The sequence below is a fragment of the Typopeltis vanoorti genome, chromosome 4, assembly GCF_054136105.1.
Source record: "Typopeltis vanoorti isolate ZY-2024b chromosome 4, IOZ_Tvanoo_1.0, whole genome shotgun sequence".
Taxonomy (NCBI): Eukaryota; Metazoa; Arthropoda; class Arachnida; order Uropygi; family Thelyphonidae; genus Typopeltis; species Typopeltis vanoorti.
The window spans coordinates 126,513,519-126,528,919 of record NC_143552.1 but is presented as its reverse complement, the minus strand read 5'-3'; the positions used below and the strand labels follow the sequence as shown (position 1 = coordinate 126,528,919).

General features: G+C 34.6%; 1 protein-coding gene across 1 annotated transcript in view; it reads left to right on the top strand.

Moving 5' to 3' along the window:
* Positions 1 to 15,401, top strand: part of P5CDh1 (delta-1-Pyrroline-5-carboxylate dehydrogenase 1) — a 280,792-nt gene that overhangs the window by 141,614 nt on the left and 123,777 nt on the right. The window contains exon 9 of the mRNA XM_090391995.1: positions 510 to 583. Coding sequence (XP_090248121.1) covers positions 510 to 583 — 74 coding nt within the window. The remainder of the gene's footprint in view (positions 1 to 509; positions 584 to 15,401) is intronic.

Sequence of the window (15,401 nt, the reverse complement as noted above, 5' to 3'; positions counted from 1 at the left end):
CTGCCATTGTCTCTACATTTGTTGTTACCTTCACATGCATATCTATGTTTGATCATCTATTTATTCTATTCTTCTGTTTGTTAATTAATGGGCATGGTGATGAGCAGTAAAATTGTGTGCAATTATTTTTCATGAAGTTATCATTTTGCATACCTTCTGTGTTCTCTTGTACTTGTTAATATGGGGATTCTTTAGCCATTTTTTTACATAATACATGGATACCACATTAAAATACTGATTCATTAATTTGTACATTAATACTGATTCATTGATAATGCAATTGATTAATTGCATTATCAAATATTTTGTTCTACAACTCATAAAACATATTTGTTAATGCAATTAACAAATTAATATTTCACTGTGACATAAGTGTATTGTTTAAATTTTATGTAATAAGATGTTAAACTTTTTTCTTGTATTTTTTTTTTTATAAAATTATAATAGTAGTATGATATTATGCCATTCTTGCTTTAGAATGATTTGTTTTTCATTTATTACTTGAATAGGACTTTTAGGCATTTGTGGAAACAGATAGCTGAAAAATTGGAGATTTACAAAAATTTTCCCAGACTTATAGGAGGTAGGTTGTAAGATGAGCATGTGAGAAATTACTTTTTATTTTATTAGACCAGTCGTTATATTTTAAATTCCTTCTTTTTACTATAGTATTTTGATAAATATCATTTATGTTCTGACACTGATAATTTTGAAGTCATACCTCCCTTGAATATCATAAAAATTGAGATTTTCTGGTTTAGTTTAGTTATTCATATGTTGCTCAGAATTCCTCAGAAAAAATGATTTCTTTATATGGTAACGCTTTCTGCAGTTACTCAGCCATGTGATGTTGATGTCTGTTTTTCTTTTCCTCAATTTACCATTTCATGATGTAGACTCTCTTTGATCATCATCAAATTCCTGATATGTACCGGCAGTAGGGATAATTATGATAGTACTACATAAGAAAGTTACACCATTACTAATTTCTGATCAACAATTTGGCTCCAAATTAATCTGTTATCTCTCAAGATTCCAATATTGTTGGATCTTATATTTCTGTCTTTTAAGGTGCTTACTGTATCAATCCATCTACATCCTGGCCTTCCATTGAGTCATTTTCCTGCCAATCTGACAAAGAACATTTTGCTAATCTTTATTGTCCCATTCTGTTTAAGGGACCATACTAGCTGATATTAGCTCTAGTAACACATTCCTGAATGCTAACAATGATGAGTTCTTTCCTAATATTGTGATTTTTAATGTGATACTGCCATTGATGCCATCTGTTCGCTCCAAATAAGTTAAGATTGGTTTGAGCACTATCTTGTATACAGCTAATTTCTTTCTTATTCCATATAAATTTATTCAGCTGACATCCTACCTTGCCAGCTTTACTAATTCTGTAGTCTATCTCCGTATTTAATTTACCATCATCATCATCACTAAAAATTGAGCCTAAATAGCTGAAATGTTTTATTTGTTCTATAGGTTCACCATTCATGATACAATTGATGTTTTCAATGTTTCTGCCTATTTTCATTGCCTTTGTCTTTTTATTGTTGATTTTCATACCAAATTTCTTACAACAGTTATTCAACTTAGTCAGGGAATCTTGCAGAGTTGTACTGGATTAATTCAGAAGTGTAACATCTGTAAAGTAAAGAGGTAAGATGAATGTTCCCAATCTTGATATCAGATTTAATACCACTTATCTTCATAATGTGATCCATATAGATAATGAATAACTGTGGAAATAATGTGCACCCTTGTCACACACCTGATTTTACCTCAAACCATCTTTCTGTACCTCCATCAATTTTAACTGCTGATTTACAGCTTAAATAGAGATTATGTATTGCTCAATATAATGTCCCATTTATACCATATAACTATAGTGTTTTGAAGAGCTTTTCTCTTGTCATATGCCTTTTCCAGATCAACAAAACTTAAATATAAATCCTTGTTACATGCCCAAAATTTCTCAGCTGTTTGTCTTAAAATGAAAATCTGATCCTGACAATCTGTATTTGCCAGAATCCAGCTTATTCTTCACCCAGCTTCCCTCTCACAATTTTCCTCAGCTATTTCTCGAGTATATTTGCATCAATCTTACCAGGAACACTCAGAAGGGAAATACCTCTGTAATTCTCACATTCAGTTTTATTTCCCTTTTTTACAGATGGTACTATGACAGCTCTGCTCCAATCTTCTGGAATTTGACCCTCTGACTAGGCCTTCTGAATTATGCAATGCAGCCACTTTAAAACTTTATATTTGAGCATTTCTGGGCGAATTTCATCTATTCCAGCTACCTTTCCACATTTCACATTTTTGATGGCTTTCTTTACTTCAAGTATGGATATATATCCCTGACACTGCATTCCTGTTGGGAGTTTTTTACCATCATGCTTCTTGTTTCATTTGGCAGTCTTTTTGAAGTAATTACTCCAGACATCCAGAACATCTATCTTTAGTTTCATGTCATCTTTATCATCTAATCCTTTCCCAGTACTCTTTCCTCCATTTCTAAGCTTTTTCAATACCTTCCAGAAAAATTTCCCCACTTTTCTGATATTTATTTTCTATGTTGTTATCCAAGTCTTCCCATGACTTTTGTTTAGTTAGTTTTACAATACTGCTTCACATTCTTACATTTTTCTCTGTATTCTCTAAGAGCACAAGCTAACTTACTTGCCAAGAACTTTCAATATGCCTTCTTCTTTTGCTTCACTGTCTCTTTAACTTCCTGAGTCCACAATGGAGATTTTTCTACCCTCACAGAGACAACCTCACCACGTCTCTCCGACTGAATCAGTCAATGTTATTTTCAGGATTTGCCACCGAATCTCTAAAGTTTGGTTTTTTCTTCAAATCCTTTCATTTTTTTTTTCTTTAATGATATTTGTGTATTTGAGTCTAAAGTTCACCTCTGAAAGCTGTTCAACCTTGATTCGTTTTAAAAGTTTCTTGCATGCTCTTCTTTTCAATATGAAATTCAGTTTTATCCTGCTCGAAACTAAATAGTGATCACTTCCTGTTTCAAACCCTCTGTATACTCTTGTGTTCTGAACCAGCGGAAAAACATCACAATCAACTATAACATAGTCAATGAGATTTTTCTTATTTCTTGCATCTTCTCTCCATGTGAATTTGTGCACATTTTTATGTTGGAACATCGTGTTAGTAATAATTAATCTATGACCTGAACAGAAATCTAGCAAGCATTTACCATTATTATTAGCTTGCACTTTTCTCCAAATTTTCCCAAAACATTTCTATATGTCTAGTAATCATTTTCTACTCTGCTGTTTAGATCTCCAACAAGGATCAAGCATTCAAGGAGATTATCCTCATCAAATACAAAATATAATTTTGTATTTGATGATATAAATTTTGTATTTGATAATATAATTTTGTATTTGTCACTTACAAAGATCTGACCTGTTTTTGTCTCTCTTTGTTTCAGTCAATCTGATTCTTATCCAATTCTTCTGCTACTTCCATTTTTCCATTGATTCCTCTTATGCTGATAGTACCAACAATCTTGATCTCTCTCTTGATGTTGAGTTGGGACATCTGGGATTTGTTCAATTGAGGTAAAGCTCAACAAGAAGCATTTAACAACCTAAAACTGGCATTAACTAAAGCTCCAGTTCTCATTTATCCTAAATTTGGTGAAATTTTTTATCTTTCTGCTGATACTTCAAATGACTGCATTGCTGCCGTATTAGAACAGAAAGAAAGAGAAAATTTTAAGCCAGTAACTTTTATTAGTAAGAAATTATCAACCTTAGAGAAGGAAGCACTAGCAATAATTTTTCTGTTGAGAAAATTTAGTTACTTATTATTAGGACAATCTATTAAAATAAGATCTGATCACCAGCCTCTGTCATTCCTAAGTACTATGAAGGATAAAAATCAACGTATAATTAGCTGGGCACTATAACTGCAGGAATATAATATTGATGTGGCTTATATTCCAGTAAAAAGAAATATAGTAGCTGATTTCCTATCTAGATCTCTGGATCTGACGATAATAAATCATCTAGGGATAACTATTTGAATCAAGATGAAGAAAAGTCCAAAATTCATGTTATTCTTAAGATAAATAAGGAACCTAGTTCACAAATTTGGGAAAAGGATGGGATTATTTAAAACTATTTATGAAGCAGTATTGAGGGGTAAAACTCAATTGGATACATTATAAACCTGGAAAACTTATATTTAGATAAAGATGGATTACTCTTATCTAGACAAATTGAAGAAGTAAGGTTGAAAGTGAAAATATTGGCACCAACTCAAACGATTGCTTGGATTATGTACACTTTCCATGATTCTGACTTGGCAGGACACCAAGGATTTTCTAGAACTTGGGAAAGAATAAAGGATCATTATATCTGGAAAGGTATGAAGAGTGACATACTTGTATATATGTCAAATCATGCCATAAATGTCAATTAAGATCCCCTTTCAGAGGAAAAGCTCCACTACAATCATTTCCAATCCCAATGAAACCGTTTCAGACTGTTGCTGTTGCTATTGTCCACTTCCAACTACTAAAAAAGGCAATAAGTATATTCTAGTAGCCATAGATATGCTAACTAGATTTCCTGAAGCAGTCTCAATGAAAGGTCAAACTGCAAAGATTATTGCAAGAAAGTTCTTGAATATGATTATTTGTAGATATGGAACTCCTCAGACTTTAGTTTCTGATCAAGGAGCAAATTTTACATCTGAACTGCAAAGATTACAATTCTGTTGTTACAATTCTGTAAATTACTCAGTGTTAGGAAGATTTTTACTACACTTTACCACCCACAGTGTAATGATGTGTGTGAAAGGCTGAATAAATATATAAAGCAAATACTTTCCAATCGGGCAAATACTAAAATGAATGATTGGGACACATATCTTTCTCAAGCATTATTTGCATGCAGATCTGCTTTTCATTCTGCTATCATAGAAAAACCATCTTTTGCTTTATATGGCTTTGATCCAATCTTTCCTAATGTACTTGTTTCAGTAATTCCTAATACAGGATATAGTGACATAAATGAGTACCTGGAAACAGTTGTAGATTTTTCACTACTCATAGGTTAGTAGGTGATATAAGTAAATTAAGTTCACAGAAAACCAGACAGTATATTAATCGTTTCAGAAAGTAAGTCATTTGCACAAGGAGATTTAGTATTGTTAGATGATAAATCTAGTATAAAAAGGATAGAGAAATTAGGAAGGAAAGCTTCAGGTTCATATAGAATTTTAGACCAATTTTCTCCTGTGAAGTTTAGGATTCAAGTTGTCAGAAATCCTAGTAAAATCGTAAATGTACACTCTGATAGGTTAAAAAGGTACTTTTTAGGGAGTAGAAATTTAATTATGTTAGGAGACAATATGAATAAAATTTTGAAAAATGAGGGTTGTTTTCCTGATACTAATTGTGTATCTCATTTACAATCAGATTATAGGAATGGGAATAGTTTCAAACCTCGTAATTCAAATACACGGCAAGGGAAAAAATTAAGAAATTTGGGTAAAACAAAACTTAATGCAAGAAATTCTAGAAACCCCAGTTCATAATTTAGATAATGTACATCAGAGTAATAATCATAAAGAATCTGATATGAATGAAATAGTGGCAGAGTGTCATAGGTTAGTTAACTTACTTAGAATTAAATAAACCAGAGGAATCTGAAAATACCTCTAATTTAGTTAATGAAGATAGAGAATCTCAGAAGCCTGTAGAATTTGATTCTGTAAATTTAGGACATAATTTAAGTGAAATACAGTGGAACCTCGGTTGTTGAACATAATTCGTTCCTAAAGGCTGTTCAGGAACCGATTTCTTTGAAAACTGAAATCATTTTCCCATAAGAATTAATGTAAAATGGATTAATCCATTCCTCAATCCCAGATGATTGCTTATTTAAACCTTTATAAGAGTACTTCCTGCATAAAATCGTATAGAAAAACAATGAAAATGCATAAAATCTTACACAAAAAGAATAAACATAATAAATAGACAAAATATAGATGAAAATTTAACTTCACTTTAACTATACGGAGGAGAGTTGATGACATAAGCGGAAGGAGAGTCCCCTTCCATAAAATCATTAGGTAACTGTCCTTCTGGGTTTTTTTTCTCTTTCACTTTTCTGTCTCTTGCACCACTCATTTCTGCTTGCCTCTGTCTCACTAAAAATCTGTCCAGTGAGATTTGTTTTTGCCTGCATTTTAAAATGTTTCTGTGGGACATTGCAGTGAGACATTGCACTGCCATTGAAAATGTTTATGATGTGGTTTGCTACAGCTTTGTCAGGGTGATATCTTTCCACAAAACTTTGCACCTTGCTCCCATTTTGCACATATTTCTTTGATCAGAGAACTAGGAATATCCTCCCTTCCTTCCTCTGTGTCTGAAGACATTTCCTCCACCTCCGTCTTTTGCTGCTCCTTCTGAAGGTGTTCCAGTTCTTCTATAGTGAGCTCATTCCTGTGGTCCTCCACTAACTCCTCCACATTAGTATTGTCAACTTCCAAACCCTTGCTTTTGCCCAGAGACACAATATCACCGACAACACCACGATATCACCCAAGAGCAATATACTCAGCCTCAAAGCCTTCAATGTCTCTATCTGCTACACAGTCTGGCCACAATTTCCTCCAGGCCGAGTTGACGGTCCTGTAAGTCACTTGCACCCATGCTTTGTCAAGGATACTTAAGCAATGGAGGATGTTAAAGTGATTTTTCCAGAATTCTCTGAGTGTTAATTCTGTGTCAGAGCTTACTTCAAAACACCTTTGAAACAGTGCTTTGGTGTAGAGTTTCTTAAAGTTCGAAATGACCTGTCATTTCGAATGGTCCATGGACTGGTCCATTAGAGGAGTTGTGTTGGGGGGACAGGAACTTCACTGTGATAAAATCATACTCCTCCATTAACTCATCCTCTAAGCCTGGAGGGTGAGCAGGAGTATTGTCCATCACAAGAAGGCATTTAATTGGCAAATTTTTTCTTGAAGGTATTTTTCACACTTGGGACAAAGTCTTCATGGATCCACTCAATAAAAAATTGCCTGGTTACCCAAGCCTTACTATTAGCCCTCCACATAACATAACAAACAATTTACTTTTCATCATGTTATTCTTCTTAAACACCCTTGGATTCTCAAGGTGGTACACAAGCAATGGCTTGACCTTGAAGTCCCCACTTGCGTTTCCACATAGCAAAAGAGTCAGCCTGTCCTTCATTGGTTTGTGTCTTGGCAATGCTGTTTCCCTTCTGAACACTTGTAGGGGAAGAAAACCCTCAATCTTTACATAGTCACTAAAGTCTTGCACATATTTTTCAGCAGCTTCTTCGTTCGAACTCGCAGTCTCCCCATGCCTAACCACACTATGTATGCCACTTCTTCTTCTTCTCCTCTTAAAAATCTCGAACCACCCTCTACTAGCTTTGAACACATCAGTAGCAGCATCCGTACCAGGGTTTTACTTCAACAGGTCATCATGTAATCACCTTGCTTTTTCACAAATTATGGCCTCAGAAACACTATCACCAGCTGTTTCTCATTTATCCAAATCAGTAACAATATTTCCACTTCTTCAATCATCTGTGATCTTTGTTTAGTAAGAACTTTTACTCTTGCAACATCTGCTTCCTTGATCGCCTCTTAATTTTTGAGAATTGTACAGATTGTTGATTTTGCCATACCGAACTGCATAGCAAGAACTGAGACACGAATGCCATATTCATGTTTGGATATGATTTTTTTTTCACCTCTATCATCTTCTAACAACTTTTCTTTTTGCTCTGCTGCTATCACTATCCTTCTTCGGCTGCATGATGGCTTATTTAATAATAATTTATGAAAAAACAACAAAACACAAAGAAAATCAAGAAATGACACTGCAAATTCCAGCAGGTGTCTGCACCGAGTGGAGGCTACCGCATAACTGACACTCTCCTACTTTACCTCTCAGTCCGCGAAGCACGTGGTTGCTGGTTTGCCTGTTCGGGAACTGAGATTCTGTTTGGAAAATATGTTCGGGAACCGATTTGTTTGAGATGAGAGTCATTCGACAACCGAGATTCCACTGTATTTGAAAGGTACAAAAATGAGATTTGTAAGTATAATAAATTGGAAGATGTAAATTCAGAATTATCTTTTGCATCAGATGATTCTGAAACTAGTACTCATTCAGAGATTGTAAATAATGATCAGCAAGAACCTCCTTATTATTTAAAATCTAAGAATAAGCATTAAAAGTTTGTTAGATATAAGATAAATATTTAGAACATTTAAAAAAAAAATTAGAGAAAGATGAAACTGATGTAAAAATGGTCATAATTTAAAATTATGAATATTTTTACAAATTGTTTATGTTAGTATATTATTCGTTTTGGTTTTGTAACACGTATATCAGCACTTGCGATGTACTCATTATTGATATTATTATTATTGTCAAAAGGAAATATAAAGCATTTGAGAAATTGATATTACTAGATTTTGATAGTTATGTTACTTTCAATCCTTTTATTGTAGTTTAAAATTATTAAGTGTTGTGTTTAATAAAGACATTCTTGTTATGCTAACGGAGACGAGACAGCCATTATACCTAACTTCTTGCTTGCCACTTTCATGGAGTGCGCATGCTCGCCAAGGAGTTTGATGGGTGATTGACAACTGAAAGAGAGAGCATTCAGTATCAAAGTAACGAGGAAAACAAGAGAGAGCTAATGAAATTTAAGAATGCAGACCAGAGAAATTTTGTTCTTAGGAAGTTTAAATTTTTACTGACAGTCAGAAGAATATTAATAGAAGATTCTGAAAAGGTATCATAGATCTGTGAGTCTATAAACTGGAGAAGTTGAGGCTGTCAATAAGTATTTAGTAAATAAAAGAAGATATTGCAGTCAATGTTCTAATTGAATTAAAGGAAATGCTGATTGGAAAGTTTCATCTGTCTTAAGGACTCCTGATCTATTTGTTATTTCTACTGGAAAAAGCAGTGGAATTAGCACAACTTAGATATGTTGTTTATAAAGTAGTAGAAGAAACCTTTTTCTTCAGTGCAAAAATTAGTAAATTGTGCATCAAATTGAGCTGCATGAGGTAAGAGTATTTATACTTCAGAGACAGGAGAAATAATACTGTGTGCTACATAAGGGTGATAAGAAAGGATCCTATGGAAAAGAAGAAGAGAATTTTATATTTTTGGAAAAGGCCCTAACAAAGAAACTAACTATGAACATTTCTGTTGTGAAAACAGAAATGTTCATAGTTAGTTTTGGATAAGAAAATCTCTAAAGTGTAGATTTATTTTAGAAGATCTTGGATCCAGTTAATTTTATAGTTATGTAATTTTATTTGAAGTGTATACATTGTTTTAGTTTTATTAAATGTGTATATTTTTTGTATTTGGTCTTGAGTCAGTGATTTTCCAGATTTTCCAGATATTTCTAAAAGAAACAGTTAAAATTCATTGTACCAATTGGAATTGAATCCTTGTGTATATACTAAACACTCGGAGTATATAAAAACAATCTTTATAGAGACAATTTCTAATCGCAAAATAGTAGGAAAGTGACAGAAGCAGAAGAAATAGTTCAGTTACTAAGTGATCATTTTGCAAGAGCATATTATCCAGGTGGTGGTGACTTTGCAGTTACTGAGGTGACAGAGACTGATTTGAGCATTGAGGTAGATGAATTGGGGATACTAAGTATATTGAAAATATCATTATGAATTCATCAGTGGGCCTGGATGGCATGTCTGCTCGTGTGCCACATGAATGTGCAAGTGAAGTGGTAGTGCCTCTGATAAAGTTATTTAATGTAAGCCTTAGCTCTGGCAAGGTTCCAAGGGAATGGAAAGAGGGTAAGATAGTTCCATTACATAAAGATGGCTCCAAGACAGAAGCAGCAAATTATGGACCAGTTAGTATCTCTGGAGTGGTGGTGGTGGTTAAAGTATTGAAAAAGTTGGTTAAAAGTAAAATTCAGGAATGGATGGGTAGGAATATGATACTTTTTAGAAGGAAGCATGGCTTTGTAAAAGGTAGGTCCTGCCTCAGTAATTTATTCACATTTTATAATAAAGCGACAGCAGAATTGGATAAAGGAAATGGCTAAATAAACCATGATACTGCTGGACTTTGCAAAGGCATTTGACAGAATACCACATGGAAAACTATTACATAAATTGGAGCAAATGGGAATGGATATAAAACTGATGGCATGAATAGGGGATGGCTGATAGACATCAGAGGGTAGTAGTGTATGGTGGAGTAATAGGATCTAAGGCTCTGTACTAGGATCACTACTCTTTAATTTGTACATTAATGATATAGCAGAAGATTTGAAGGGGGGACATTCAGTTGTTTGCTGATGAAAACTAGGGAGAGAAATAGTTGATAAAGGTGATGTAGATATCTTACAAGATGATTTGAATAAATTAGCAGGGTGAGCAAAGGGCAATGGTTGTCAATTCAGTGTTGGAAAATGTAAGATAATTCATATCATATTGATGGTACTAGTTTACAGAAAATTAATGAGGCTGATGATCTGGGGGTGATGGTGGATACAGATTTGAAATTCAGAGCACATGTTGCAAGAGTTGGCAAAATAGCTCAGAGGATTACATGGATGCCAAAGAACACATTGGCAAGAAAAGATATGGAGGTTATTATCCCTCTTTATAAGGCTATGATTTGACCACATGTTGACTACTATGCACAGATTTGGTGACCTGTGTTTCTTGGGGATTGAGAGATGGTAGAGAGGATTCAGAGACGAGTGACCAAGCTGGTAATAGTACTGTGAAATGTTCCCCATAGGGATAGATTGGGAATGTGTGTGAGTTGCAGAGGAGAAGGAATATAATTGAAACTTATACATTACTAAAGGGATACTATAAGATTGACACAGAAGAAATTTTTCAATACATGGGGGTGTGTGGGGGGGGAACAAGGGGTCACATTTGGAAGCTGTCTAAGAGTGTGGTTAGTAAGGGTGTGCAGACTAGGTTCTTTACTTGGAGAGTGGTGAGTGAGTGAAATGCCAGAGGTGGTTGTAAGCACCCCAATAGTGAATAGGTTTAAGGAGATGTATGATAGGTATTGTGTTAACGGATAGTTGGTCTCCCACAATGAGTGTTTTGACTCCATGGAGTGCCCATTATTAATACTAATAACAGAGATAGAAAGTATCCAAATTACTAAAGGGGTACATGACAGTGTTCAGATTAATTTTAATTTATCAATCTGAAAATTGGATTTTATTTAAAATGATTGATTAAAAATTAGTGCAGTGACTTGATGTCATCATTGGAAGAATCATTAGGAATTAAGATGTTTGAACAGAGCTAATTCTAGGTAGTGTGTCACTTAAACAGAATGGGAGAAAAAAAATGTTAGTAGATGAATGTACTTAGAAGACCTGATCTGAGTGCATTGGAGACTTGAAAGAATATTGTTGATAGAAAACCACTAATAATATAAACTTATTTATGTAGTAGTACTATAGTACAGTAAACTGTCGATTTTACGGACCTCGATTTAACGGACAAAATTTCCAGTCTGTATGTCACATGAAAATTAACACCCTGTTAATTTTAAAATGCTTTTAACCAAGATTTGCTTATAATTAAATTAACAGGTTATTTTTTGTTATCAATTTCCTGTTATTTTTACCAAATTTTGGCGAATAGGCTATCATATGTTGGAAAAACACTAGTAATTTAGCTGACATAAACGAGTCACCGCTCATAAAACATATTCGGTGAATGATTAGTACGTGACCACACCAATCATGCTGTAATTGGTTCTTTTGTCACGTGCTGTAACTTTCTTACAGGTTTCAAATCTGCAATTTTTAATTTTGTAGCAGCATGGAAAGAAGTGAAAGTTCAAACATTGAAGAATGGTTGGAAGAATTTGCTTGACAATGAAGATGCAGACTTCGATTTAGAAGGGCTAATGATTACTGCAGAACAATACAGAATATTGGTGGGGAGGATGTATCTTAGGAAGATGTTTTACAGTGGTTAAAAGGAGATCATGGCGATCCTGGATATCATATCATGACTGAAAATGAAATAGCAGATGAGGTTATGGCCTTGGAAGATGAGGATGGGAGTGAAGATAATGAGGAAGAAGAAATAACATGCCCAAATGTTAAATTATCAGTGATTAGATCGCATCTCGACGATCTAATAACATTTATTGACAATTCATCAGATAATGAAATTCAGCTTTATTACACACATTTTCGTAATTTTAGGGAATTAATTATAAAAAAAACAGCAGAATTCAAAAGTTCAAAAAAAACTTGATAGTTTTTTCAAAGCAGGATTACCTAAACCAAGCACCTCAACATTGAACATTAACTTCAAGCCAGAATGGAAGTGTCTGGATATATCATCATCTGAAGACAAATAAACAGGAAAAACATTTTGTGTTTTTATAAAATTTAAGTTTTGTTTTTAAGAACATTGTTTATTTAAATATAATTGAAGCTTATTTTCTGAAAAAGGTTTGTTTATTTATTTCGATATAGATCGCAGACTTGTTTTTTAGTCTCAAAACCACAGTGAGATTATAAACAATAATACGTATAGAAAACTTTTCATAGATATGGTATTAATATAATAGTTTCTACATAAGTAAAAACATGTAAATTAGCTAATTTAATTTGTCAATTTTTTAATATGCATTCGAAAAATCTACTTTATTATATAATGGACTCTCAGATTTAATGGACACTCCCCCCCCCCCTCACCCAAATTAGTCTGTTATATCAAAGTTTTACTGTAGTATTCAGTTCAAGTTTTTAGTGAATTGATAAAATTTACTTTTTTGATGTTTTTAGTTTCTTTGGAATTTTAGATTGTATTTAACCATGACTAGATTATACCTTCTTTCACGAATGTGGTTGAAAAAAGTATAACTAATAACTGGATTATTTTTGTGTACAAAACTAGTTCCAAAATTTCCATTTTTTTTTGTCTTTTGCTTCTCTAACTGCCATCTCGAAAAACCACAGTCAGTGAAATCCTAATGGCTAGTATACCTGCTCTCCATCTAACTGGCTGTGGGTTCAAATCCTGCTGTAAGTATGGATGTTTCTGAATATCTTTAGGTGGTATTTTTTGTTGTGAGGTGTGAGGGTGATGGTCTTAAGTGGGTTCATTAAGTACTGTTTGGTCTCTAGAGCAGGAAACCCAGTCATCTTACCTTAGCCCAACCAGTTACTTAAATGCACAAACATTTACAACCTTTCATGGTCAGAATTCCTATTTAAAAAAAAAAAAAAAAAAAGAAAAGAAAAATAATAATTTTGAAATAGAGGATATTAAAGATCCAACCTTATTTCAAAGCTGAATATATGTAGAAACTTTGAACATTTCAAAATTTTGACTAGAGAGCTTATGAGAATCCACTGCTTGGCATGGGAGTTGCCTTAACTTGCACTACTTAAGACATGAGTAGCCCAGGCATCCATATATTAATAAAGTTTAATCCTCCATTAATATCAAGTTCTGACTGTTTTTCATCTGATCTATCGAATTTTCTATTATATTCTGTCTATTGTTTTAACTGATTATTTTGTCATTGATAGTAGTTGACCTTTCTATTTCCTCTTCTCCCCACCTTCCATGTTTTATTAAGTATTACGAATTTCATTTATTCGAATTAAGCATTACGAATTACAAAAAAAAAAAAAGAATTCTACCATCAATCCAAAACTTGCTACCAACACCGTAATCAACCTTTCTTCAGTCACCCTGAAGCTCTCAACGTGCTTTCACGTGGCCACAACTTCGCCAGTGCTCCCAAAAAAATACCAAGTGAAGATATTATGATCCAGATTGAAAGAGGAATCCGCCACCTTCCACATCAAATCGCCAACAGTGTAAGACTGGATGTAGCTTGTGTCCTTTCCATAGCAAAACCACCCAAAACAAATATATCCAACAAGGAATTTAAAGCCCTACAGGAATTGAGAAATAATAAAGAATTAGTTATCACCAAAGCGGATAAAGGAAATGCAACTGTAGTACTTAACCAAAAGGACTACAAAGGTAAGCTGAATGCTCTTCTATTAGATCGGGCTACTTACCTCCCTATCAATTACAATCCCACCAACTCACAAATTAGAAAACTTCACAGCCTCCTTAAGAAAGTCACTTCTTGGCCTGTAGAAGTTACCAACAGATTAAAACCATTTAACTCTATACCTCCCCCGTATTTACGGACTCCCAAAAATACATAAAGAAAATGTGCCATTACGTCCCATAGTGGATGGCATTGATTCCCCCACATACAAATTAGCTAAACATTTGGCCAAAGAGCTCACACACTATACTGGCAACACACCATCACACATAAAAAAACTCAGCCCACTTCAAAGCCAGCATAGAAAACCTTACACTCCAACATACTGACATAATGGTCAGCTTCGATGTCTCCTCCTTATTCACAAATGTCCCACTCAAGGAAACTTTAGAGCTAATCCAAGCTAAATTTTCCCCCGATATCTCAGCCATATTTCAGTTCACAATGAACTCAGGCTATTTCGTTTGGCAGGGAAAATTCTACAAACAAATAGAGGGGACAGCCATGGGCTCACCACTCTCCCCACCCTTGGCCAATTTCTTTATGGAGACCTTTGAGGAAAAAGCCTTAGCCTCTGCCCCACAAAAACCAACCATATGGCTTCGCTACGTTGATGATGTGTTCGCTATTTGGCCACATGGCTCTGAAACACTCCTCTCCTTCCTTACACACTTAAACAAGCAACACGCCAGAATCAAGTTCGCCCTGGAAAAAGAGGAAACAACTGCCTCCCTTACCTAGACACACTAGTCACCCACCAGCCTGATGGAACTTTGGTTTTCTCAGTTTACAGAAAACCCACCCATACAGGCAGATACATCCACCAACAATCCCCCCCCCCCACAACAATATGGAGTGGTAAAAACACTATACAACAGGGCTAAACTAATCTGTTCTAACGACATAGCCCTTAACACTGAACTAAATCCATCCTCAACACTTTCTCAGCCAATGGCTACCCCCCCCCCCCCCCAAAAAAAAAAAAATCCAAAAAATATTAAAACCTACAAACCACAGCCCCCCCTCCTCCTCCCCCTCCACAAAAAAGATTACTCTAAATCTATCACCATTCCCTACATCCGAGGCACCTCAGAAAAAATTACCAAAATTCTAAAAAAACATGACCTCGCCTCCTGTTACAGGCCTTACAGAAAATTGGCATCCCTTATCTGCTCTACCAAAGACCACCAGGTCCCTTGCAGTTGTAAACTGTCGTACTTTGGCCAAACAGGCAGGACAGCGAATATCAGAATTTCTGAACACAAGGACTACATCCGGTTTT